We start from the raw sequence: 27,593 nt of genomic DNA, 5'->3' as shown, positions 1-27,593 counted from the left end.
GAACAATTAGTTTTAAAATTAGAGGAAACTAAAAATCCATTGGTTCAAATAATATTACTTTTTGTAAAAGGTAACAAATGGTAACAAAAATGCTTGCAATATCTCAAGATTTTTTTAACGTGAAGACAATTAGTGATTTTCACATTTTAACAAGAAGCATGAAGCTGATATAATTTGCTTTCATGGCCCACATAAAGACAGCCAGTTTGATAGCAGTGAAATAGCAAATAGGTAGTAGGTCTAAACGCAGCCAGTTCCTTTGGCCTCATCATGGCCTAATATTTTCCCTGATTTGTTCTCAGTTGTCTGTGGCCGCACTGTTGTCAAATACTGGTAAACGCCAATCGATTTTTGCAATCGCCTCAAATATAGGCAGAGGTAAGGTAAAATGAGACAACAAAGAGTAAAAAAATTATACACCCTTTTTGTAATGTTTCAAGTCAGTCTTTTTGCGTTAATCTCTTTTGCGTGAAGACAAATATCAACATTATTTTTCAACAAGGATATTTATATGAAAAATACAAAAAATGTCCAAAACCCAAAAATTAAATAAAACGTCTTATTTACGAGCTGTATTATCCCTACACCTTTAACACTCTTCGGAGCCTATGGACTCCGTGATTGGTCTAAGAGGGCGAGCTGGTTGTGACGTCATTCCGGAGCGGCTTGAGTGACAGTAGACAAAACGCGCTGGCTGGAGGAAAGGGAGAAGGTGGATGAACTAGGATGGAAGAGGACATCACCCCTTTCATTACGAGAGAAAACATCCGTGTGGAACTTTCAAGTCGGCTGTTTGTTAGGGACTTTAGAGCCCGGGCGCATAAATAGGTAAGAGAATGTTTTTAAAGGAAACGATTTACATCTACATCACGTTTTACCTGCTTCCCACCATGTGTCAATACTGCCGTGGTGCATTCAGGGAACGCATGATGCACCCTGTGACTTTGTAAAATAAATTAAATTAAAATAAAAAGCAACATAAAATGTAGCAATTAATGACTAAATATGATAATGTTCCACTCAATAATATTGCACGGTTGTATTACAGTAATTTGGCCTGTAACATTACCTTGTGTGTGTAACCCCATAGTTCTAGAAGTAGGCCAATGACGTAAGTGTAATTAAAAGTGAATATTCGGGACGATTGAAAAACGTCAAGGAGGCAAAATGAAGCGAGAGCACGTCAAGTATAGCAAATGGCGAGTTCGAAAGGACTGGAGACACGGTCACGGTCATCTGACGTCTCACGCCTTCGCCCGGCCCTTTCTTTCTTTCGTTGTTCTTTCTTTCTTTCCTTCTTTCGTGTGTCCTGAACCGTGATGAGCACAACGTAAGTTTGAACACGTCCAAGTGTATAGCAGAGGTTGTCGACGTTCAAGAAATGCTAACACACGCGGCCTCGTAAATTGTTTAGATGTCAAAGATGTCCTGTAATACTCGTGGAAATTAAAAAACATTTTTTATCACACGTCTCTAACGTAAGGAATTAACGAACAACTAATTAACGAATTTCTATTTATTCCATGACGCTTTTTTAGTTTAACTTTATTAATTAGTATTAAATGGGCCCTCGTGTTAGGCGTTTCGGCCCATCATTTATTATTATTGTTTTGCCTTTAAAACCCGTGTGAATGCGTTATAGATACTTGATATACATTACGTATTTTTTTTAAATAGGGACTACAACATGATTAACGGTGAGCTAATTACGACAATATTATATTTTGTGAGCTCTTTTAAATGCAACAAATTATGTTTAACACAATATTTGAAAAACAAGTTTCTTCCACTGGGTGTTTCATGATTATTTTGTAAAATGCTTTAAATATATTTTTACTCATTTTGGAAATAGCCTGACACATATTTGCCTCTTCTAGATGCTAAGTGGCATCCTGTGTGGTTACAACTATCAGATGGTTTGGGAGTCTGTTTCTGTCTTTGGTTATCTAGCTGTATGAGTATTAAATACCTGTCATAAAGCTAGATAACCGAATGTAGGAATGACTTCCGTCATTATTGTTGAGAAATAAAGAAGAAAGAGAGCGAAGACTGACTTGACCTCAAAGGTAAGAATTAGTTTTCATAAGGTGCTTGTTCATTGATCATTTTTGCAGATGAAAAATAATGCTATACACTTTATGCACAAATATCTTCAATGAGCAAGCATACATTTAAGAAAAATGTACCGATTTTGTTTCCATATTCAAGCACATTTGTACACCTCGTACCAATTTTGTTTCCATATTCAAGCACATTTGTACACCTCAGCACATACACAGTACACAATGTAAATGAAAATGACAGATATTTGCAGCAGTGAGCGTAAACCAAGGACACTGTATTATGTGCATAATAAACATGACATTTTGCAATGCTATAATATTATAGTGTAACGCCAAAAAGTAGTGTTGTACATTGCAATGATAACAAGAGTGAAGTGCTGAAATATAAATGTACCAGAATTGAAAAGTGCAGTAATGTATCTTATTTAATATTATGACTGTAATGAAAATGTAAATATGGCGCATTGAATGACCACATCATATTAATTTAAATCATATTAACATGTGCAGTGAGATAATAATCTTTGGTTATAATTGGATTCATGCAAGTTTGTTTTGAGGATACCCATCAGCAAGCCACTCATCAAATCAGTGATATAAATCGCTTGTTTTAAACAGGCTTGGATGCTGAGTTGTGCATAAAGCTCCTCCGCATCATGGCATCGTCGTTAAATAGGCAAACACACATACACGGTGGGCACATTGTGTGGTGCAGACGTCATAAATATTCATATCAAATGACTGAACACAGAATGAACTAGATTGGTGTGTAAGGTTGTCATAAAGTGCCAACGTGAATCTTTTATTTTAGATTACATGTAAAACATATCGGGTGCTTTGTTGATAGAAGAAAGAAAGGGGGAAACGAATGCTTTGTGCTGGCATAATGTCTCCAGGACTACTAATAATGCAGTGGAGTGGTGTAGGACCCTCTGCAGAACAGGCTTTAAAAAAACACTTGGTATGTGTTTAAAAGCTGTAAGAGTCTTTGAGATACATTGTAGTAGGCCTCAATGAGAGGGGCCGCCCATCCTGTAGACAGGAGCTGAACTTTTCAACTTGCTCCTTGAGTGTGATGCAGCCCATATCCATGTGAGCCACTAAAGCCTGAAGAGCACCAGAGTGAGATGAGTTTGTATTCAGTGCGTTAACTACCTATTGCAGTGGAGCACGGTGCCTAATTGCTTCGTTTCACTACAGGATATTAGGTATGTGAAAAGGGCTGTGGTCCGAGCCTCTTCCTGTTATAGGTGTCTTTATTTATGGGATGCTCCAAGGCGCCATTGTGTCATCCTTTGTACCTCTACCACATGAATGATTCTTTGCCTACGTTCTCGCTCGTGTGATGAGCAGCTGAATTATAAAACCAGGTTTACAGCAACGTTTAATCTGAGAGTCAAGCATCCGAATGTTCATTGGTTCTCTTTGTGTAGCTTTCATCATACCCAGCGATTGAATGCGGGCTAGTTTTCTAAACCCTGATTGATGTTGTCGTCACAGAGTTTCAATTAGCGCCATTCTTCATGAAAAGATGGTGGAAGCATTGTTCGGCGAAAAGGAGGACGAGGTCGTCGCAGTTCCTCCCCCCTCTCCTCATTATGCCCAGAAGCGATAGGATGCCATCTGCACTGCCAGTCACAGACACGGTGCCAATGCCAGGAGGCAGACAAAGACCTTGGCCGATCTTGGATACCGACTGCGGGCGATGGAGCCATCTTGGGAGATCTTGCCGTGATATCTAAAATGGCTGGGCTGATTTACGGTGGGTTGCATCTTCCTATTTATGGAGGGTAACATTGTTTATATGCGTGTGTGTGTGTTTGTGTGGATTGACATGAATGTGGATGAAGAAAAAGTTCCTTATTTCTTCCCCTGTCACACTCAGACACATGGCCTCCCCCTTTTTCATCTGTCCTCTTCCTGCTAATTAGCAGTTAGTGGGTGGGGGTGGGGGTGTTAAGAGTGGTGGCAATCGCAAGGGGGCTGGGTAGCAAACAAAATTAATGAGCTGGCACTGGTTGAAGGAAAGCTGCCTCCCTCTCTTGTCACGCGGCTCCTTGGCACATAGTATGGTGGACGCCTCGTTGTCGTCCTCCTGGCACATGGGATTGACTCACATGTTACAAAGTTGCATTCATATATATATATTAGGGCTGTCAAAATTAAAGCATTAACTCAGGTGATTAATCCCAAAAATGTTAACTCGGTTAAATATTTTAACTCAGTTAACTCAGTTTGATTTACTTAAAAAAATAATTTGCATACATTGCAAATATTGTGCCATATTAGCTGTCTTTAGCACGTCTCAGAACAAAATACTGTGTTTAAGTTACCACTAGGCCTTGCAAACCAACATGCTGGAGTGTGGCGCTTGTGGGCAGTTTTGAGAAATGTTTAGAAAATAAATGTCTGAAAAGATGTCTCCATTTAGATCATATTCAAGAATCCAAGAAACCTATTAGAACAGTCTTTGAATTAAATATACTTCATATTTGGTGATATTGCATAAATTCCAAGATATTAATCAAGTAAATATCTGTTATAAGCGTCGCAAAAAATAGTAGTTGAAAAATGTGATTAATCACAATTAATCATGGATTTTTTTGTGATTAATTAGTTAAAAAAATGATCACTTGACAGCACTCATATATATATATATATATATATATATATATATATATATATATATATATATATATATTAGATGTATATGTGTGTGTATACACACACAGGTTTTTGCAATCATGTTTTAGAGGTTTATAAGTTTTATTCTGTCTCATCAAGTAAGTACACTGACAGATCCATTTTGTGAATGTAAATTTATTAATTTCAAGCAATTTATTTTCATTAGTTTGATTGATTAATAATTGTCGATGTTAAAAGAATATTGCTACTAAATATTTAAATAATTAAACATTTGATATTTTCACAGCCATACAACTTCTCCCAAAAAACATCAAACAGGAAACGTCTGATGCCACCAAATATTCAAGATTCTCTCCTGCCAACTTTCACAATCTCTCACAGTCTCTCAGGCTCACACACACACACGTGTGTGTATATATATATATATGTATATATATATATATATATATATATATATATATACACACACACACACACACACACACTGGCATAATTCAACACAAGTGCTGTTCAGCTGTTTCAAGGGATTGTTGCTCAGTATTGATGCCGCTCAGAAAGGTACCCATCCATTCAACAATAGGTTTCCTATTGTGGGTGCAGGTTGTGGAACTGTTCAGAACTATAATGAGAGCTCCGTCTAATGTTTTGCTGACCTAATTTTGTGTCATCAGGGTGGAAATGCTGGACACCGCTCCAAGCTGCGATGCAGCGCCGTTGTACATCCGCATTATTAAATGAATTTTTTTTGACAGTGTCACATTTGAGCTTGATTATTTAGAATTTTGAATTCAGTTCTTATATTTTGCTGTGCTAATATTGTGACCGTTGGTTAGCTGCCCTGGCGTCTCTGCAGTCAGGAGCAGCGAGCAGGAACACGTGAGCATGTGTGTCCACCGCCAACATGCGCAGCTGCCGTGCTTGGTTGTTAATGAACAGTGTTGTGCATTTTCACATTATCATTCAAGCCCGCTCGCGCTCGCTCACTGCCCTCTCAATAGCTGTATAGCGCCCCCGTACCCCCCCACACTGGGCTGACACCCCGCCACACCTGCCCCCCTCCAGAAAAGCTCGCTTTCCCACAATTGTGAGAGCTGGTGCCGCAGCGAGCCCGGCCTTGGGGGCAGGGTGGGAAAGGCCCTCCAGACTAGACATGAGCAGATGCCTGAGACATTAGACTGTGGTGCGGAGCACCGAGGTCGGGCGAGGCGCTGAGTTTTAATGTGTTTGCAAGTGTATGCATGTTTGATAATGTGTGTGTCGGGGAGGGGGGCAGCGCGGGCCCTGGAGTGCCACCTGACTCTTCATTAGTCTATTCAGCCCCCTTTGCATGTCTGAAAGGCATGGAGATGCGATGCTGTTTTTCTCTGCCAATTGAGCGGGATTCAACATGCATTCATACTGCACACGCATGCAGTCACTGACCGACACCTTGTCACTCTATCCTTGGCCTTTATCACAGGTGGAATGCAATTAGAAATCAGACACATATTCACTGTCTCAATCTGATTGTATGTTGGCTGCAAACCTTTGGACTTGAAATGGCACAAACATATCCGTGCCTGTGACCCAGTCTGCGTGACAAGCCCAATGATGTATCGCACTGATAATCATTCATAATGAACCACACACAATGCAGATTTGTAAGCTATTGTGTGACACACAACTTTTTTTTCAAACATTTGCATTCATACATGGTGAAAATCATTCTTCATTTGATTACATAGGTGCAGATAGAAGACAAATCCTGAAGGAAATGTCAAGTGAGAATCAATCGTGTAGCTCAAACAAATTAGTATGATGCAAATGTGTCAGTATCTCATCTGAACAACTTTAATTTAGGCAACTCCAATTTGCACACCTTCATAGACACCCTTAGAAATAAAAACACATAGGTATAATTGGGTTAAGTGACGGACAAGAATGAAGCATGGTGGTAATACAGATCAAAAATGGGTTAAAATGAGTGTAGGGGAACATTAAATGCGATCAGCAGGTCTGTTGCAGCGCCACGGTGTGTTGGAGATGAACCTACTCATATTGAAACTACTACTGTCAATATTTTCCTGTTTTTTTTGGGGGTGGATGTGACATGAAGTTAGTCATGCACTTAATAATTTAGGTGCCTGGTGTTTTAACTTAAGTGTCTATTTTTAATATCTCAAAACAAAGTGTGTTTCGATCATCAATGTCTGCTTGTATATTGACAGTATCTATTAGTCCATTTACATACAGTTTGTGGCAGAACTAATCTCAGGGTGTGTGTCATATATATATATATATATATATATATATATATATATATATTAGAGTGCTGTCAAACAATACATTTTTTCAACTACTATTTTTTGTGAAGCTTGAGACAGATATTTACTTGAATATGTAAAATCACCAAATATGGAGTATATTTTACATTAAAAGACTGTTCTAATAGCTTTCTTTGGTCCTTGAATACGATCCAAACAGAGTCATCTTTACAAGCGTTTTTCTCAAAAACTATTTTCAAAACTTCTACGGTAAATTTTGTTCTGCCTACTAGCACCACATTCCAGCAGTGTTGATTTACCAGGCCCAGTGGAAACTTGATCAGGGTGTTTTGTTCCGAGATGACTTGCTAAAGATGTACACCTAATATTGTACAGTACTTGAATTTGTCTTTGTAAAGTATGCACATTATTTTTGAAGCACAGCAGTGATAAATCAGCACCTTAAAAAGGAATCTTTGCTGATGTCCGATTTTATTTACGACAAGGACACACGTGTCTGAAAGATAGCTGAAGATAGCGCGACATGCTACCGTATGCGTCTGATGGAACGCCACACGCGATGTCCTCTTGCTAACACATTGCAACATTACTGTTGATGATTGTGGCGCCATTAGTCAGCGAACTCACGTCTACTAAAAACCAAAACACAAGTTTTTATATACTCGTGATTGATAATGGCTGGATGACATCGAAACAGCAAGAGCACAAGTGCTCAGTTGTGACCACGCACCGTGTGATACGTTTATGAACTCGGAAATCTCACCACCCAAAATACAACATGACGCATTTTCCACTAGCCATGAATGGCAACACCCAACAATAAGACATAACCTACCCAGGTCGGTAGAATATACTAATATACGGTGATGAAAAAAATCTTGAAAAAAATGGGTTATGTGTCTCGGTGTGGTAACAGTTGTGTTTTGCTGAGCTATAATATTTCTGAATTTTATGATGCGCATCACTTATTCAGGTTAAATAAAAACTAAATTAAAAATAAATTCAAGTGGTTATTTTGGTTTTCTTTAGCACAGTGCATTTCCTCAATTTTATTCATATGATTTCAGTCCCTTTTTTGCTTCAAGAAAAGTGAAATATGTATACAAGTATTTTTTTATTCTTTATAGGTATAGTTTTTGGTTCCATTTAAAATGCACTAAATAGTGACACACTTGTGCTAAACCTGAGTGTGTATTGGGTTTGTGGATGGATGCAGCATCACACGAGCGCATGGCGGTAATTATATAAAAACCTAATCGAAATCGGGAACTGAAAATCGAAAATCGAATCAGGGCTTGAGTGAAGTGTTGCGTGCGTGTGTGTGTGTCAAACAAATTACTCCGATTTTTCTTGAAACTAGTGTGATTATCCTTGTGTCACTAATCAACACATGCAATATGTTGTCCATTATTTCGTCATAGACGTATGAGATAGCCATATGACAAAACACACAAACAACACAGACTGTGTTTATGTGAAGTACAATGACATTTGAAGCGCTACAAAAACAGCCATATTGCTAACGAGTACATGTGACGAAATATTGGACAATATATGATTGCATGTGTTGCTCCTTAACATGAGGAAAAGCACATGTTTGAAGAAAGACATTCGTCCAAGTCATTTGTTTGCCCATATAAAGAAATCACTCTTTTTGTTCTGCTTTTTATGATCTGCTCAGCTCGCTCATCTTTGGATCGCTCACTGACGTATGAATGTTTCACACGCTGTAATATTTAATGCTCAGCTAGCAGGCAAAACCCGAGAGTGTGCGATTTCCTTGCCATGTGGGTCAAGCGAGGCTCACACAGGCTCTTTTAATGTAACTTGGACTAATCTGACGCAAAGCTCAGCGCTAAGTATCTTAAAGAAGGATGGCGAGACGCTTGCTGGGATTATGAGGAATCCCTGAGTGCAGGTTCTGCAGGGGAGGAGAATTAGGTAACTGTGCCTTTAATACTTACTTGTAATCATTCCGTCCAGCGCGTCGAGTATTGGTGCTCTTGCTCAGATGTGATCATTTATGAGTTTGATTCAACAGTTCTCCTGCGTTATAAGTTCAAGTTCAGGGGTGAGGCCGCCGAGTGCCAGAAAAGACGGAGGTGGTCCCTGCATGTGTGTTGGAGGTTACATAGCCTTTGACCTCCGCTGCCGTTGCTATGGGGAAGAGGCCGGCAGGCGCAGTAATGTACGAATGAAAAGGCCGAACTGTCACTGCTCTGCAGCAAGCACACACTCACACACACACACATGCGCTAAACTTCCATTCACATTCTCTCGCTATATGTCAGCTGGAAGAAAGCAGATTATGTTTGTTATAATTCATCCGAGCTCCAAGCGCATTCATGTGAATGCCCTTTATGTGTATTGTAAGCTTGCAAGGCACTAAATATGTCTCTTGTCAGATGGTGTGCCTTTTTATTTCAAATAAGAATACTCTCTTATAGTCACAAGGAGTGATGGACATTTTACTCAGGACAGTAGAAGACACTCTGGCTCTTTGAACAAAACCTCCAAAGTGCACATCTGATATTGAAAGAACCAGAATTGAATAGTTCAGAGTGGTATTATTTGCGCAATGACAAAGTTGATGTGATTTTCCCTCAAAATGCTTTTGAAATGAATAAAATCTGATGCAATTGAAGTGTAGACTTTCACTCAACCCACTTGATGCAAAATAATCTCCATTTTCAAGAACATGGATGGATGACATGTTTATTACTGGCCTGCGTGCATGTGACGCACCAGTGTCATCTCAGTTCATCCAAGTATTTTAAATGATGGCGAAATACAAGCATGCCGCATTTCCCCAAATGTGAAAATGGAGGAAATCTGAAGAAATGACTTGCATTGTAAATGTCAGATTTGTTGGTGAAACTTCTCAAAAAGCTAAACATCCTTCAAGTCCATTGTGTTTTTTGCACGCATTTTATTACTTCTGAGAAATTGTTAAGCCGGCTGATTGGAATAAGTGCATGTCTCCTTGCCCCCTCTTTAAATATGTGAAAGTGTGGCCTCATTTAAGGTTGCATTCATTCAGGGGAGGGGGCGCTCACGACTAATGCAGCGTGCATTTGCATATGCTGCATGCTGTCTGCAGAAAATAAAAGGAGTGGGCAAAAAAAGATATCAGAGGTGGACAAAGAACAAGAACAAATCCTTCATTGTCGGCTTGGTGGGAGAAAAGGCTTGTGTGAATTAGGGAGTGGGTGAAAATTGACAGAGAAAGAGTTGGTCCTGGTTCCCCGTGGGGATAAAAGCCTTGAGATCCCTCCATGATAGAGCTGGAAAATGGGAGAGAAAAACTACATGGAGATACAAAACAATAAAAATAAAAATCCTCGAAACCTGTCTCTGCCTAGTTTTGTCTTTTTTACTGTCATGCATCCTTTTTAGTTGCTTAATTATGTCATTTAAACACGTTGATGCGCACGGTTTGAAAATGTGTTTTTTGTCTGTTTTTCTGTAAAAAAAACGTTTTTCTGTTAAAAAAAAAAAGTCAAATGTACATGTGATATTTTCCTTTGGGTTGAAAAGTTGATGGGCTCTGTTTTTTTTTTTATTTCTTGTCCTCAGGATGAAGAGGGCAAACTGTGGAACAACTCCAAGCTGTGCATATTTTGGACCAAAGTCATCACACCATTTTTTTTAAGATATTTTAATTGCATTTTTAATGTACTTTTTTAATGTAAAACCTGTTCAAATTAAAATCTGCAAATAAAAAACGCAAAATTTGTGTACAGTGTGTGTTCAATTTGATTTATGAAGAAAAAGATTACCTAAGTGGATAAAATATTGCTTTTATTTTACTTCTGTTGTGGTGAAGTATTTTGACGCAAACAAAATCAAAGTACAAGACTATAGTTTAATCTTAACCCATAGGGAACAGTAACGTATTTTATTTTGGTCGCTAACGTTGCACAATGAATGCGCAGTGTTCACGTTAAATCGAATAATATTTTTGAAAGCACCCGAATTTTCTTTTCAGTTTATTGAAAGAAACCCGCCTGATTTAAATAAAATGCGCTATTCAAACATTCGTGCGCTGTTACTTATCGGGCCTTTTTGAGGCATTATAAAATTAATAATTCTGTTTAGTCGACCGAAGCAACACTTATTATTCAATATGAATAAAATAAGTTCAATATGTTCTTTTTTTCAAGCGGGATGGGTTGAGATTAAACACAAAAGGAGGACGGGATTGATCGGATTACATGGCGTGACACCTTGTTTCCACCCAAACAAACAGCATGTGAAGAGATTAATAAAAAGTGAAGGATAATAAAAAGGGAGGGATCCAATCCAATCTAATAGTTCAGGCAGCCACACACACGCGCGTGCACACACGCAGGTCAACACGGGATTGGACTACATCCGTTTCTTTGAAGACTTGAAAAACAACACATTAACGGAAAGACCCAAACAAATGTGCAGAAATAATTCGACTGTCTTTGGCCTGTAATGTAATATGATTGTATTAAAAACCCTTCCACTTTCTGAATTGCTTCTCACGTGGGTCGCGGGCATGCGGGAGCCTATCCGAGCTGTCTTCCGGCATCAAGCGGAGGACACCCTGAACTGGTTGCCAGCCAATCGCAGGGCACACAAAGACGAACAACCATCCGCGCTCACACTCATACCTCGGGGCAATTTAGAGTGTCCAATCAACCTGCCATGCATGTTTTTGGAATGTGGGAGGAAACCGGAGTAACGGGAGAAAACCCATACAGGCATGGGAAGAAGATGCAAACGCCACACATTCGAGTCCGGAATCGAATCCTCAACCTCAGCACTGTGAAGCCGATTTGCTAACCAATCCTTCACTGTTAAAAATGCAGTTTGAGACATTTTAAAACTATTTTAACTTGATAGTTTCCATGCAATCCACCCACTGAAACAAATATATGTTATTGTACCATTATATATTTAATAAAATTTAATAAACATGTCATGGTTGCGCCTCATCTCTCTTATGACTAAATGATGATATGCGGTAAGGGAAATTGAACAGTTTGAGGGACAATGTATAAAAACAGTTTCATATCAAACTAAACTGTATATTCAAAAGGAATTGTGCTAGTTCAATTCCTATTGCACAGATAAATGTGGGCATTAATTCACTGAAACATTAAATGAAATATAAATTCCCCTCCCCCCTTCTAAAAACAACATGGATTCAGTGATGGTGGAGAGGTTTGCATGCGTGCAACGTGTTTTCTATCCGTTGCAATAATTAAAGCAACTCCTCTCTGGTTGAATGCAAAGCAATTAGTGAAACCAGCCTCTGGAATGTTGAAATAAACACATTCATAAAACATTTCCACTGGAGTGATTTTATTCATTAAAAACATCTTGTGTGTTTTAAAGCCTGTATGCTCCACAAATAAATCTCGCCATTAATAATCAGGACTTTCATCATCTGGATTGAGTACGTGGGCTCCAAACAAGCTTTTAAGACATGTCTTTATTGGTTTTGGTGAAGTACTTGCAGGACATCAGGGGTCAGAGGTCATGATCAGGATGTTCCCCCAGAGGACAATAAACAGACCAGAGAGATGCTGAGGTCAGGAGGCAGAGTCAAATGTCAAGGGCTGCTAATTACAAGGCTATTTCCAGCCATTCCCCGGTGACCGCTGCACTGGCGGCTTAAGTGGACAGGAAAAAAAAAAACAAACAACTTCAGAAAAAGAGATGAATAAATTGCAACAACATTGCAGAAGAGGAAACATGAGTGCATTTCACTTTATGCAAGTGTTATATTTTACTCAATCGTCTGGAATACGGTCCAAAAGCAAGCCATTTACACCAGAGGAGATCTCAGATGCCAGATCCGAGAATTGAAAGAATTTTGTAACCAAGAGTCTCCACGTTTTGGAGGGAAAGTCGCTCGGCACTGTTTGTGCCTGCTGAAAGAGTGTGTAAGCGAAGCTTTAGCATAAGAATAGGGACGGGGCCTGTGAACTCCTCTGAAGCCGACCTTCCTCCCACCCTTTGAATAGTGGGCCATTCATTTGAGCCTTGGCCTTGGCCTAAACTCCCAATCCAGCTGATTTAACGTATCCTCAAGGCTTTCCTCATGCATACACCCCTTCCACACACGTTTCGTTCCTTGCCCTATGAATGGACGCTGAAATAACCCTTCCGGGTCATTGTGCAATGAGGTTTCCTCTTATCTTGTGCAGAACAACCTGGATTTTTGGATTAGTTTTCTCTTCCTAACTTCCTCCGTTGCAAAGACAATTAATGCTCTGTTTTGGCTTGTATTTTAACTTTCATGAAGTCGCTAAAGAAAACAAACAACGCTATTAAATCTCAGAGAGGTAATTTCAGTAAAACTGAGCATTAGTAACTTTGTAAAGTCTTTTTTTTTTTATCCTCTTAATTTCGTCAGCCTTTCACGGAATACAAAGTACGTAATGGTAAAAGCTGATATTTTATTCAAAAGAAAAACTTCGGCATTTTCAGCAAAACAGTTCACAGCGACAACACACATGTTGCAGTCCATGTCAGGTCAACTAGTCATAGTTATTACTGTATAATAATAGCGGTTCTTGATCTGCTCCACGTGGAAAGTGTCCAAGAGAATTTATGTGGTTGAGCATTCTACAAATAACTGATTAAGAGAGAGAGAGAGATCAAGAGCAAGCAGGAATTAGAAATAAATTGCCAATGAGCAACGGGTTTAATGATAGAATTGAAGAACTTCAATAAGTGTTTGATGCTGCGGGGGAAAAAAAAACATGGAGCAACATGAACTATATTATGCTCGAGGGAGCATCTTGTAATTGGGCAAGCAGTGTTCTAGCTGATATTGGTTTGATTGCATTGCACAATGAGGCAATTCCCAAATTGGTGCCATATGCTAAAGCTCCACTGTGATTGGCTGCCATTCGCATCCAAAGGTGAGAGCTTGCATTTCCACTGCAAGGTGATTGCCTGAAAATAAGTTAAATTCTTTGGTAGCCGCATTTAACCAGTCGCTCACAGGTATATATTTGTTATTTTCCCCCGCCATCATTTTGAGCTGTGAGCGCCACAGGAATTCAACGGCACATTCCAACAGGCTGGTTTTAGGTGATTTATCATTCAGCATTTATATAGACACAGGGGACTTGAACCGTGTCTGATGTGTGACTGCTGTGTTAGCCTTTGACCCCGGACTGTCTGGAGGGCCACGGTGACAGAGAGTCAAGGTCAAGGGGAAGGGGGTTGGGGAGACGGGGATGGGGATGGGCGGCATCTGACGAGTGGAAGGATTCCTGTCTGGGAGTGCACAACCCAGACAGTCTCAGGCATCTGTGTGAGGCCAGGCGGGGTCCGTCGTGGACCCTTTTTACATCCACACACTCTGTCTGCTGCACGGCCCGTCTGCACACAACACAAAGACTTACTAATCCTCCTACATGCAAATCCAGACAAACTCATTGATTGAATGGATCATGTTTATCTCACGTTCATCACCAATCATACGTATACGGAATTTTTATCCTTATAAACATGAATAATAATAAAACCATCCGCAAAATACTTTTCGACTGACTGTTTGTTGTAATAAAATTGATGACTGATGTACTTTTTTTGTCGCTGGTTGATTTATTAGTTTCTTCCAAAAGTATTGGAACGGCAAGGGCAATTCCTTTGTTTTCTTTGTACACTGAAGACATTTGGGTTTTCGATCAACATGAGACAAAAGTTCAGAAGCACCTTATGTCAAGGTTATGGCAAAGTATAAATAAGGTTGTTTATTTATTTATTTATTTTTTTATTGGTTTTGGGTCCATCAAAAGGAACAAAGCCTGGTTTACCTTACGCAAAAAATATACACTCACTTGTTTAATCGAATGAGATCCAATGCAAAGCAAGTTTTCAAAAGATAGGACAAAATAAAATAAAATAAAATAAAATAAAATAAAATAAAATAAAATAAAATAAAATAAAATAAAATAAAATAAAATAAAATAAAATAAAATAAAATAAAATTGGAAAATCTTCAATAGGACAATGGTGAAATTCCATCCCAAAATAAAATGATAAGATCAGGTACAGCATTAAATCTAACAGCAGTGTACAATTTGTCACACAGAGTCGAGCATTTTTTGTCAATACATAAATGCAAAAATAAAAGTTGCAATATAATGATTCTAATTATTCTAATTATTAGTTGTACTTGTTTTAATGGTGGAACTCCTCCTTTGTTGAATACTTAATGTGCGGATTCATTTGAATACAGCGACAAAGGAGTGAAAATTTAGGACAGACATTTTACCGTCCGAAGCCTGCTCGTCAAATACGGCGGCAAATTAAATCTAAAAAGCAAAATCACACAAATGTCTCTTAAGTCAATTTATTTTACTTCGGTTTGTTCCTGTTTGTATTATCAGTGGTGTGTATGGTTGGTATGTGTGTGCATTTTATTTCACGAAACCATGACTGATAAACAACGACATGTAGTTTGCTTCCTATAGTGTAAAGGTCATGGTTTTGATTGATATCGACTGCAAGAAGCAAATGTTCATTACATAAGACCCATTCTTATCATTCGTTTTCTGAAAACACGTGACCCACAATGTGTTATGTCGTGCACCTTTCAGCAAGCTTTTAATTCCCAACCCAAATGGCTCAACAGATCATGCCTGCACTCTGCTCTACAGACCAGTCAATCAACGCTTAATCCGACTGTTACTCAAAAAGTATTTTTCATTCAATTAGTCAAGGTATACAAGGCAGTTTACCATCCGAAAAAGTTCAGTTCAAATAATGATTGTAATTTGGAATTGCAGTCGTAACAGTATATTAGTCAGTACACTAACTACAGTTTTTGATGACCAGTAAAATAGATAACTTGGAGAGAGAAAAAAGTTTTTCTCTTTATGTACAAAACAAATACCCAAAATCTGTGTGTGTGTGTGTGTGGGGGGGGTGTATACATACATACGCATGTATACAGTATATACATTTACATCTACATGTCGCTGGCGTCAGGCTGAAACCTGTCCCAATTTGTTAAATTTCCTACTTTAAAAAAAAATCAATACTCTTGCTGGAGCCTATCCCAGCTTTGGGCGATCGCCGGGGTGCACCCTGAACTGGACCAGAACAGACATCAGTTCGAGAACAGACGGTGACAAAACAATAGAATGATGTTTGTGAATTTTATTTCATGTTGAAAATTAAATACATTTGAATAAAGTCCTAGTTAATAATAATTTAAAGTGTGTATCCATTTTTGTTGGGGGGGGCCCTGTACATACCATCACCAAAAGACCAAAAGCAATTACCCAATATGTATTCATTCGTGCTACTTTTTCATTTATTCACATAACTCCATCATATACATCGTCTGCCCTGGCTGCATAACTAGTTGAGGTACGCACACACACACAGTCAGAGATATAATGTCACCTCCCTCAGACCTCCTGGGTGATCTTCAGTGAAGCGTGTAGCCACCTGTCAATCACTGCTTCTCGCCCGCCTTAAGAGAGACATTTGGTCTGGGACAACAGCGGCCCGTCCCTCCCCATACATTCTGCCTCCCATAGCAACCAGCGCTGGATGACTGAGAGGCTTTGTCCCTTCACAACAGGAGCGCGCCATTGAACCTAGACGCTCGTAGCAACCAGAATTAGAGGTTGCCAGAAAGGAGTCTTTTCTATGAAACTGGCGGGGCGAAAGCTCTGTTCTCGTCCATACGTCTGGGATTCATATCACAGGTCTGAATGGAACCCCCTCCTCCTTTAAATGCTGGTGTAACGGAGCGTACCAAGGAGCTCGTGGGGATCGAATAGGATCATGCTTAATCTGCTGTTCCTCACCACTGTGGTCTGATCGGGACAGTTAAACAGCTTCTGTAGACAATTAGTGGAGTGGGGAGATACCTGGGCCACACAGGTGGGAGTTTCTGGGATTGCTGTGTGGGGTGTGAAAGATACGGCCTGAAGAATGGTGTAGAGAAAACACCAAGGGTTTGTATCCGTGGTCTCAAACTTAACTTATTTTGCGACTGCTGGAGATAGATTCTGGGCGTGTCGGGGCCATATCGGGTGTTGCACAAAAAGTTGGGTTCAGGTATTAAAAGAAAGTAAAACTAATCTTTACAAATACAAGTTCACAACATAACTGGTACTTTGCTTATTTCTCAGCATCCCCACTTGAGTAATGTCGTCTGATTTTTTTTTTGTTATCACCGCAACTTTCTCGGCGCATTCGACATGGGGTGCCCCTTTCCTCAACAAAAAAACATTCTGTGTCCTGTATTTCTTAAAATTGGCTGTTGTAATCTCCAATCTGCTCATGGTAGCAGGTTTTGAAAACGAGATGACTGGGGGACAGGATGTCTTTTCTTCTTTTTGGTCTCACCGCAAAATTACGTTTCTCCAAAAGCTAAACAAACTATGGTACACCTTTCGAAAATAATAATAATAATAAAATAAATAAAAACACCAAACACCCAGGGCAATGCCACGGCAAAAAATGTGGGAGCTGTACTAAAATTAAACTTTGATGGCAAGTAGGAGGCAGAAAATGTCGTCCTCTCGGCCACAAATGGCCCCGGGGGCGCGAGTTTGAAACCCCAAGTTTAAATAGTTTCAGAACCCTTTTATGGACTTGCAGGCTTTCATTACTGCTCGCTTTGTTGTAGTTACAACACGGACTCCTGAATGCATTACCAACTGCTGTTAAACCTTGTAAGAGTGACGCAAATTCGTAAATGTTTCCTGATTAAATTGAACAGGCTGGCCTTGTTAGTTAATGAAAACAGAGGAACTTTAAAAGTCACTTGAGGTTATCCAATTAAGAATTTGACCAATATTTTCAGGACAAATATTCAGTTCAACTAAAGGTGCACTAAAAGGTGGCTGCCCAACCACAACAAGGGTTGAAAGTCCAACACCGCATGTCACGTCCACGTGCTTCGTCAAGATTAAGTATAGTTTGTTGTCTTGATTTACAGCAGTTTGTGTCTTTTGAGACGGATGCGACGACATGATGCAGCCATTTTCTATAGCACTTGTCTGTGTCAACTCCTCCTTGCTGGGCCTTCTCTTTACTCACACATACAGGTCCATGTTTATCCACAAAACTCACACTGACAAGATCCCCACCTATGTCCTCTGCTCACCATGCTTAGCACCACCCGCACTCTCAGCAGTCCGCACTTCTTTTTGGTGATAAATATGGAACTATAACACATTGCAGTTTAGTTGCTTTTGTTTTGCTGCTTTATTTTGCGGCCTGCAGCCAAGTTCGCATTGCAAATGACAATAGGTTCTGAATTGCCCTACTTGGATAAATAAAGGTTATATAACTGAATGGATAATACATGTTTAATTAATTCATTCATAAATAAGTAGGGAAAAATATACAGCAATCGTTAGGGATGCACTTTCAGCTGCTTGCTGAACGGAACAAACAGTGAAATGCACAAATAGAAAATGAAAACACTGGCAGGGAGCCGGGAGAATATGCTCACTTTGAACAGACTGCGTGGTAAATTGCCAAATGCAGTTGCAGTCACAAGGACAGAGACTTCCTGCTTGATTACGCTTTTTATACTTTATTACTGTACAGTCACTTTTATAATGTTGAATTATATTTATATATTTGCCATAACTTGAAATTTTTTAAATTAAAAGCACAAAATGTTTTTGAGTGGCTGGAACAGATTAATGGCATTGCAATGAATTTTAATCAGGAAAAAAAGGCACCATTGTATTTTTTTTCTTTTTCTAGAGGAAATCAAAACCTGGATGTCACTGATTTCTTAAATTTCAACAAGAAGAAAACAGAAGTTATGCAACCTGAGACTCTTTACTGTTCTGCTGTTTTCTGGTGCCGACTATAAATGTGTTATTATCGTATATTTGTATTTTAAATGACTGCTTTTCACTGTTTTTGCGATTGAATTATTGCTATTTTATTTTGTACTCTATGTTAAGCGCTTTGGTACAACTGCAGCTGTTGTGAAATGTGCTGTACAAATAAAGAAATATTGTACTGTATTGATTTATTATTATTTTCTACAGGAAAAAATGAGAGTTGACCCACAATGCAGGAAAGACCTCAAACTTTTCACTGTACTACTTTTGCTGTGAATGGATATCAGCCGGCGCCCTCCCACGTTGTATTTCTTTGTGCCTTTCTGTACATTTCATAGCCATGTGGAACGGATTACAAACTACTAAACTCAACCTGTAAATACAATCGCAGGCGCGCAGTGTAAACACACTTTTAATGGCGTGTTCTTTATCATTAATGAGCGTCTCTGCGGCCCCTTGTTTGGAAGTATGTTTTGTGCACTTTCCAGTCTGCACTCCTTTCCCACCCTCTCCTTTCACGGCCCCCCCACCTGTCAATCAAACATCATGATAGAGCCGTATGAGACGCTCAACTTGGGTCTCACGAGGCCCCGAGGCTTGGTGCACCTGCACCTTTAAGGAGGCCAGCTTTCATGTAAACAACGCCTTGAATTAGTTCTGCATTTGTCCTTTTAAGTAGATGGGGAATAAACATGAGTCAAGTTGAAGCGGGAACTGAGGTCCAATGAGAAGCGGGCAACGAGTGTGTGCGTTTGTGTATACCGTGGGTTTGTGGCTCGTATCAATGCAGCAATGTGGGAACCGTTTCATCCAGCAGGGCCACATCTCTTTTAATTGGAGCACTTGTGGCATCATTACATCCTTTACTCAAACAAGTTCCTGAAGACTAAAGAGCAAGACTTACGGAGCAAGCCCGTTTTTGTTAATATAGGATGTGGAGATAAACTCCTTGTGGCTTCTCATCAGTGGGAAAAGAAATTACAGAATGCCTGTTTTCAGTTGACTGGTCATCCTAGCTCAGATTGATGGAAGGAAATACTGACTTTGACCTTTATCACTTCCTGACCTTTGAACTGAGGTCACAATGAAAAGGCAAGTGCATCAGAGTGGGACCTTTCTTTACAGTCTGTGTGACCCTTCGGGAAAGGTGCTTTGAACTCTCTCTATTGTTTTAATTGCATTTGATTGTAATAAAAGCTGGGACACACGTTGACGACTCATTGAAAACTCAATTCCAATTACAATGAGAAGCAGGAGGAATGCGCTGTACGGAAAAATAAAATGCATTTACAAAGACATAAAGACCTTCTTCATTGACATTGTCCGGGAATCTTTATTAGATCCTTACTTTTTAATACAGTAAACAAGTTCGAATGTAAGACCTTATCGATATCAAGAGCAAAGTCAAATAGCCGACCATTTATATGGTGCAAATATATTTTATTTCATACAGCAAACACACACCAAACATGATAATCTGGTCCAGTGGCTTCATGAACTTGATGATCGCCTCCATGACAAGCGCAACCATACACACATTCTTTTTCAAACACACATGCAGACACACAAAACTCACAGTCATAAAATCTAAAAAAAATAAAATAAAAAAACTCAAAAACCTGTGTAGAATTTTAATAGAAAAAAAATATTTTGGGCCAATAAAGCACCTCATTCTCATAACCTGATGATGATGATGATGATGTGATGATATTTTATACGACATAAACAACATTGTAATAATTCCAGATGGAAATCTGTAATTCTCAAACAACAACAAATCAACACGAGCTCAGCAAAGAACATACAATAGCCTCATTGTGTCTTGTTTCTTAAAGGGTGCAAATTCATTGAAATAACATTTAGAAATATTTAATTGGGTTGTGTTAATCATTTAAGTATACAAATATATATGACCGATATTTAGACTCTTGAATTACATTCTTCACTTGACCTACTTTTCTATTTTACAGAAATTTACCGACTGGATGGACAATCAATATTTTTTGTAGAGGTGGAAAATATGGAATGGAACTATTGACAAAAACGTACCAAGACAGGATAGCAAATATCATATTCAAGATGTTGGGTCAGTTCTGCTCCAGGGTGAAATTTGACTCCGTTCTAAAAAAAACAAACAAATAAAGGTTCAGAATTGAAAACAATTTTCTAAAAAATCAACTGCACAGTAATTCAATTACAATAATCCATCTGAAACGTAAAATGGCAATTTACCTATGGCCCAATGAAAAGCATTTAGATAGTAAACGTTCCATGTTCAAGGTCGCTTGTGCACGATGCATAGGTGGGCGCGTGCGTGTGCGTGCGTGTGCGTGCCGCGGGTGTCAGTGTGAACTTTTTAGTATACTCGTGCTGCCACCAAGAGGATAATAAAAGCAACAACATCTCCCTAAAAATATATATACTGGATCGGCTGTTGGATACGGGATAAAGGTTTCTGTTTCGATGCCTGTTTAAATATTTGTTTTTCTGATCACTGGGAAAGACGTCAAGACTAACTGCACTGACGCTCCTTCTCATCTCTCTAATGGAAATAGGGCAACAATGTTGCACGATAGTGCCATTTTCTCCACTAACAATGGCTGCATATGTGGTGTTATCATTTCTTGAAATATGACATATGTTACTACACTTACCGGATGAAAGTGTATTTGACCTGAACACTGTTGGCCTACAGCCTGCAACACTTACACGTCTTTGTTGAGCATGTGATTGTTGTACTGCAGGACTGGTGGAATACTCTCCTCCTCATCAGGCACCTGCAGACAATTTCAACAACATCATTCAGGCGTAGAAACTACGACAATTGGCATTTGTGCCTGGGAAGTTGAAAAATACACAACTAACACACTTTAGATACTGGCTTTAGTGTGACAGTCATTCAGAGCACAATTTTAAAATAATCATAATATTAATAATGACAAGTTATCACTTACCTCCACCACATCTAATAAAAATGGAGTTGCATTTGCTTTGATTTGTGATGCAGATTATTGCAAGTTCTGACTTTTTACATTCTAGCTTTCATGTATTCAATTTAGAAACGACCGGGGCCAAGGAGATCGATGCGTAGAGAGCTGGATGGTGGCCGAAGGCCGAGACTTTGCTGTTCCCGGCTACAAAAGCTGGCTCCAGGGACCCGTGAGTTCCGAAATACACTCATGACGTTGACTGGTGTAGTCACTAACCTCCCAGTAGGGTTCATCATCAAAGCAGTTGTCATCAGCCGGGTCCCCCCAGATGGGTAATCTTAAAATAAAACCTGTAACGAATACAAAGACATCATAAAAGTGCGCCAAAACTATTTAAGGACCTTGGGAGTTTTGGTCAGTGTAAGTAGCTTACCAACCATGATGCCTCCACCTACGCCAAAGCAAACAGCCACACAGATGCCTGCGGCCTGGTGACCCCCCTGCCTTGTGGGTGTCATCTCTTCAAAGTCACCCTCAAAGTCAAAGGTGTTAATCAGCCTTTCATTTAAAAAAAAAAAAAGTAAAGAAAAAAAAAGAAAAGACTCAGGGTGGTCAAAGGCCTCACTTCATCTAAAATGCCATGCCGCTGACATGCTTCTCACCCTTCTTTACCATACACTGAGTCGGATGCAGCTGCAGCAGTAATGGCGCCCACAATTCCACCGATGACACCAGGCATGGCGTGGAGGTTGTGGATTCCACACGTGTCCTGAATCTTCAGGTGCTTCTCCATGAATGGCTGTGAGGCAAGCGTCATACTTAGGACTATTCAGTTTCAGGTGCTTCAACGACTAAAATGTCAGACCCCTCCCAATACGTTGTTCAGTATTTGTGTTTGCTTTGTCCATCTGTTTGCTGGCAAGCAGACCAGACTGGGCGGGTGACACCATTTTCATTTGACTTCACCATTAACACCACAGTGAATCAAAAAACACTCTAATCCAAGCGTACCTGCATTGACACATTAAAATTAAATGCTATTTTGGAACATTTGAATTATATGGACAATTTTATGTTTTTACCCTTTTCACAATTGAATGATAGCTTAAATAAAATCAGGAGGATTTATAAAGGCACTCACTACTGACAAAAGTAAGAGTAGACGTTTATATTTTGGACTCTGAGGAGCATCAAAGCCTTCATACAGTGCGGTCAAGCGATTACATTTGTTTCACTAATTAATCGCAAAAAAATCCCAAATTAATTGCGATTAATCGCGTTGTTTCGGCAACTAATTTTTGTGAAGTATTTACATGAATAATATCCGGTAATTAATGTAAAATCACCAAATATGAATTGTATTTTAAATCAAAGACTGTTCTAATAGCTTTCTTTTATCCTTGAATACGATCTAAATGAAGTCACCTTTGCAGGAAACAATTCTCAAAACTTATACAGTCCATTTAGTTGCAAGCACTTGAGCAGGGTGTTTTGTTCTGAGATGATGTGCTAAAGATGTACAGCTAATATGGTACAGTGTTTGAATTTGGCTTTGCAAGATATGCAAATGAATTTCTGACGTAAATAAAAATTTGTTTAACTGAGTTCAAATATTAAATCGAGTGCATTTTTTTTTTAATTAGTCTCGTGTTAATACTTTCATTTTGACAGCCCTACTTCATACACATTGCTTTGGAACAGAAATGGCATTTCTAGGCTGTTTCCACAGGGCAGAGAAGTCAAGTCAATTGTCTTTTGCATGAAGAACTAAAACTCAAAGGGGAGATAGCCTGGCATACGTCACAATGCTCATTAAGATCAAAGCTGCGTGTGAAGAATACCGTGAGGAAGATATAACCCAATGTGGAGATGATACCGCAGCAGAAGCCGACTATCAGAGACCCGTAGGGCATCAGCATGAATTCTGCAGCAGTTCCCACTGCAACACCACCAGCCAAAGTGGAGTTTTGAATGTGAACCTGCGCAGAAGAAAAACAAAGGTGAGTCCATGACGTGCGCGTACGGAACACAGAACTAAAATCGATTCTCAGCAAGTCTATAAGCGACTGTTACCATGTCGAGTTTGCCGTGCTTCTGGAAGAGGCTTGAGAAAGCCACAGTGGTGAGTACTGTTGAAGCCAAGGCCAGGTACGTGTTGATGGCGGCTTGGTGCTGCCCATCCCCATGGTCAGCGATAGCGGAATTGAAACTGGGCCAGAACATCCAAAGGAAGAGAGTTCCTACCCACAAATTATTGGAAAGAAGTCAGACGCAGAGGCAAAACAAGCGAGTCATGCAGCTTTTCCTGACGCCAGCCCACCTATCATAGCAAAGACATCGGAGTGGTAGACTGAGCCCTGCAGACGACTGCTCTGGTCCAGGTTGGGTCGATAGAGCATCCACGAGATGGCGAGGCCGTAATAAGCGCCGAATGTGTGGATCACCATGGAGCCTCCAGCATCTCGAGCCTTCAGGTCAAGGTTCATTTGGTCACCAAGCAGTCCATTTTATGTTTTCTTACAGCTACTCTAAATGCAGATCTTTTCATATTCAAACTTAGTCTTTAATGATTTTGTTGCCACCTGACAGAAAAGTTTCAAGTATTGCTAGACTCGCTAATGAAGGGAATGCATTGTGTGTTGGTTGTTGACAGAAAGTCTGGTGGTAAAACATTTGCAACTTGTAAGGTAGTATAAATAAATGCCAAAACATTTATGATATTTAAGACACGCTTATTTGAATACACGTGCACGGGACTTTCGATTAATCACTCTACATTGTTTCATTTCAAGAATTTACTGCCACCAAAATCACAAATATACAAAACTTTTAACTGTTACTTACTTCAGTGACGCTAAATGAGGTGCTGCAGCAGCACTTTTATTCTCTCTTTTTTGAAATCTGTTTTAGTAATTTCTGTTTTGCATATTCATTACATAGATTTGTGACAACAAAATGCTTTTAAGGTTATCTTGACAAAGCTATATATGAGTCCTCATACTTACGTGTATGACACTGAGGATGATGTATTCCTCCACCGCAAACAAAGTGATGCCAAACAGAGTCAAGACCATCAGCTGAACTGGACTGACTTTGCCAAGCACGGCTCCGTAGGCGATCAAGCAGCCCGCCACACAGAAATCGGCATTAATTAAACTTGAAAGGAGAAATAGAATATTTAAGAGTCAAATTAGTTGTAAATATTGAACAGCTTTATTAAAAAAATAAATAAAGAGTGAGGTTAGAGTTGCGCATGCATCATCATTTCTCAAGAGCGTCACGTTTCAGTTTACCTTGTAACCAGTCAACTAAAGTAGTAAGAAACATGATTAAATCTAATGTATTTGTATTATCAAATTAGACTGGTTTCTGCAGCATCTTTTGTTTTCTTCCTGAGTAAACATAGTCGCTGTAAACATATTCATTCAATCTATGAGCATCACTTGGTTTAAATGATTGTATAATCCAGTATTTACAATGAGGTTGAAGAGGAAGTCGGAGTCACTCGTACTTTTCAACACCGATTTTGATCTTTCCATCAGTGTAATCCAGGGAGTGGAACCAGCCCTGCATTAGAAGCGCCCATTGGAGGCCAAACGCTGCGATGAGGAAGTTGAAACCCACGGCGCCAAAACTGTAGCGCTTGAGAAAAGTCATCAGGAAGCCAAAGCCCACAAAGATCATCACATGGACATCCTGGAAACCTTGACATGAAAGGATGATGATCACGCACAATAACGACACAAGAACGGCTCGCTGATTTTTACATTTGTATGACAGAAAAAAAAATGTTACTGAGCAAGTCCAGTGAATAAAGCTTTTAAATTGTTTGATCCTCTAACACTGGGGAGGGCAAACTATGGCCCGGGGGCCACATGCGGCCCGTCAAACGTTTGAAACCGGCCTGCCGAACTTGAAAAAAATTACATGACTAAACCTTGTTAATGTTTTGTTTTCTAAATATTGTGGTTTTTCAAAGACATATATATTGATGTAATGCTTTTGTTCACTTTCATTTCAAATTAAATGTCTTTTTTTTTCTCCGATGAGGTTACCAAAGCACTCCATCCATCTGCTCCTCGGTCCGGCCCCTCGGTCAAATTTTAGAACCCAATGTGGCCCGCCAATCAAAAAGTTTGCTCAGCCCTGTTTTAGAGAATCAAATTTCAAAGATTATTTTAAATGGGAGGATTAATTTATTAATACGGTATCTTAATCAAATTATATCATTTTAATTAAGTATTGAAAAGTATCTATTATTTAGTTTTTCTTAAATATCATAATTTTGTCAACTATGTACATTTGCATGGTAAGTAGACTATTAAAAAAGCTACAATATGAGACATGGATGCAAACAATCTCATGAATGAGCATGTTAAATAAATACTGCTCCAAAAGTTTGCATTTATTAAAAAAACAAAAAACAAACAGGGATCATAATGATCTCTTTGAAGGGACTATTTTCGAACAAGCCCTGTTATCAGCTCTCTGCTGTATACCAGCATCACCCGGTCGTTGTCATTTCCAAAAACATGACCACAGACCATCTGACACATCTACTGGTACAATATGTTGTCACTGTGAAACATTAGGAGACACTGTGACAAACAGCATTGTGTGAAGTGTCCTCAAACGTCTTTATTTGCCTCAAAAATAAAAGTTAAAAAGTCACTTGACACTTTTGGGGGCAGTTGTGACTCAACACAACAGGTTGTTGCCGATCTCTACACAAAAGGATATATGAAACCATAAAAAAGGGATGTTTTGTTGATTTATTTATTTTAGTGAGGTTATTATTGGAAGACACTGACGCGTAAACTGGCAAAGCTGGTTGACAATACAAACCTCAAGGGAAATCATCTCCTGTGGATGTCAGCAATGTCAACTCGTTATATACACACCATTTGTTTCCATTTCAGCCTGAAATGCTTTTTGATTTTTTTTTTTTTTTTAAATAAAATATAGACACTATTCACAACATTGCTACTTGGGGGGGGGAAACAGACACTCTATTGATTTTGTTCTTTAAAAAGGTGACCCTGATTGGATAAGCGTAGAGACAGAAGCCACTTACTTGGATATCTGAAGTAGTAGTCATTCTCAATGTCACTCGATATATTCGCTTCTTTCCTGTGCTCTATCCAATGTGGATTGGACTCCTCGTCATAACGAATAAAAACCCCAAACAAGATGATCATGGCTGTTTGCCACACTATACACACTGCTGGAAGACTAAGGCGAACGTTTGTATTTTTGGGACGATCGCAGAATTCCCTGAAGCTTTGAATGCAGCCCATTCCGGAAATTTGGCTTTTCTTGTAGTCTACTTGGAAGTTGATCTAATGTACGTTCAGGAGTCGACTCACTCAACTTGACGTTACTGACAAAGAGAATGCCAAACTCAAGTGAAGGTGAGCAAAGATGAGAGGACACTCCTACAGTCACTCCCTCGACACCGTCTGGAAGGCCGACATGCAGTGATAGGAAGTAACTTAGTCCAAATACTTCATTAATGTACAACAACAACAACAACAACAACGAGACTTTTCAGGTATCTCCACTTTGATTGATTGTTGTACTCATTTTGAAAACCGATGTCTGGACTTTTTAACTCCTTAGTTTGTCAAAATAAGCGAGTTAATTTTTTTCCAACCTGCAAAGATGACAACTGGAAAAAAAGAACACATTCAAAAAGAGAAAGGTTAAGTCAACTGCCGTTCAGATCTTCATTGACCGATTGACTGAGATTAGATTTATGTGGATATAAAGTACAAAGAAAAATAATAAAAAATACAAGCCCAGTATATGCATATAAGGAAAAAAAGGTTGCACCTTTGGAATAAAAATTCAAGTGTTTACTCGTAAGCAAAAACA

General features: G+C 39.3%; 1 protein-coding gene and 1 long non-coding RNA gene across 2 annotated transcripts; one reads left to right on the top strand and one right to left on the bottom strand.

Moving 5' to 3' along the window:
* The first annotated feature begins 714 nt into the window (after positions 1–714).
* On the top strand, positions 715–10,682 carry LOC148335432 (uncharacterized). The gene is made up of 4 exons (XR_015844138.1): positions 715–828; positions 1,878–2,066; positions 3,564–3,825; positions 10,550–10,682. It is a non-coding gene; the product is annotated as an uncharacterized LOC148335432 (long non-coding RNA).
* A 9,526-nt stretch (positions 10,683–20,208) lies between these two features.
* rhcgb (Rh family C glycoprotein b) lies at positions 20,209–27,134 on the bottom strand. The gene is made up of 11 exons (XM_088298153.1): positions 26,794–27,134; positions 25,231–25,423; positions 24,725–24,875; positions 24,040–24,187; positions 23,793–23,959; positions 23,561–23,698; positions 22,382–22,518; positions 22,153–22,277; positions 21,996–22,069; positions 21,499–21,566; positions 20,209–20,910 (listed from the first exon to the last, which is right to left on the bottom strand). The coding sequence occupies exons 1-11, from the start codon at positions 27,014–27,016 to the stop codon at positions 20,877–20,879; spliced, it is 1,458 nt and encodes a 485-aa protein (XP_088154279.1). The 5' UTR covers positions 27,017–27,134; the 3' UTR covers positions 20,209–20,876.
* Between the last annotated feature and the right edge of the window lie 459 nt (positions 27,135–27,593).

This window comes from Idiotropiscis lumnitzeri, chromosome 6 (assembly GCF_059441095.1).
Source record: "Idiotropiscis lumnitzeri isolate Australia: NSW breed Sydney's pygmy pipehorse chromosome 6, RoL_Ilum_1.0, whole genome shotgun sequence".
NCBI lineage: Eukaryota > Metazoa > Chordata > Actinopteri > Syngnathiformes > Syngnathidae > Idiotropiscis > Idiotropiscis lumnitzeri.
The sequence above is the reverse complement of the archived record's forward strand: the minus strand, read 5'-3'. Positions and strand labels throughout refer to the sequence as shown.

Bases quoted from the DNA above. Each gene is read 5' to 3' on its own strand.
- rhcgb (XM_088298153.1), bottom strand. From the start codon at position 27,016: ATGGGCTGCATTCAAAGCTTCAGGGAATTCTGCGATCGTCCCAAAAAT. The intron at 23,699-23,792 runs GTAACAGTCGCT...TCTTCTGCGCAG, and splicing joins AGCACGGCAAACTCGACATG to GTTCACATTCAAAACTCCAC. The intron at 22,278-22,381 runs GTGAGAAGCATG...TTTAAATGAAAG, and splicing joins TCAGTGTATGGTAAAGAAGG to GCTGATTAACACCTTTGACT.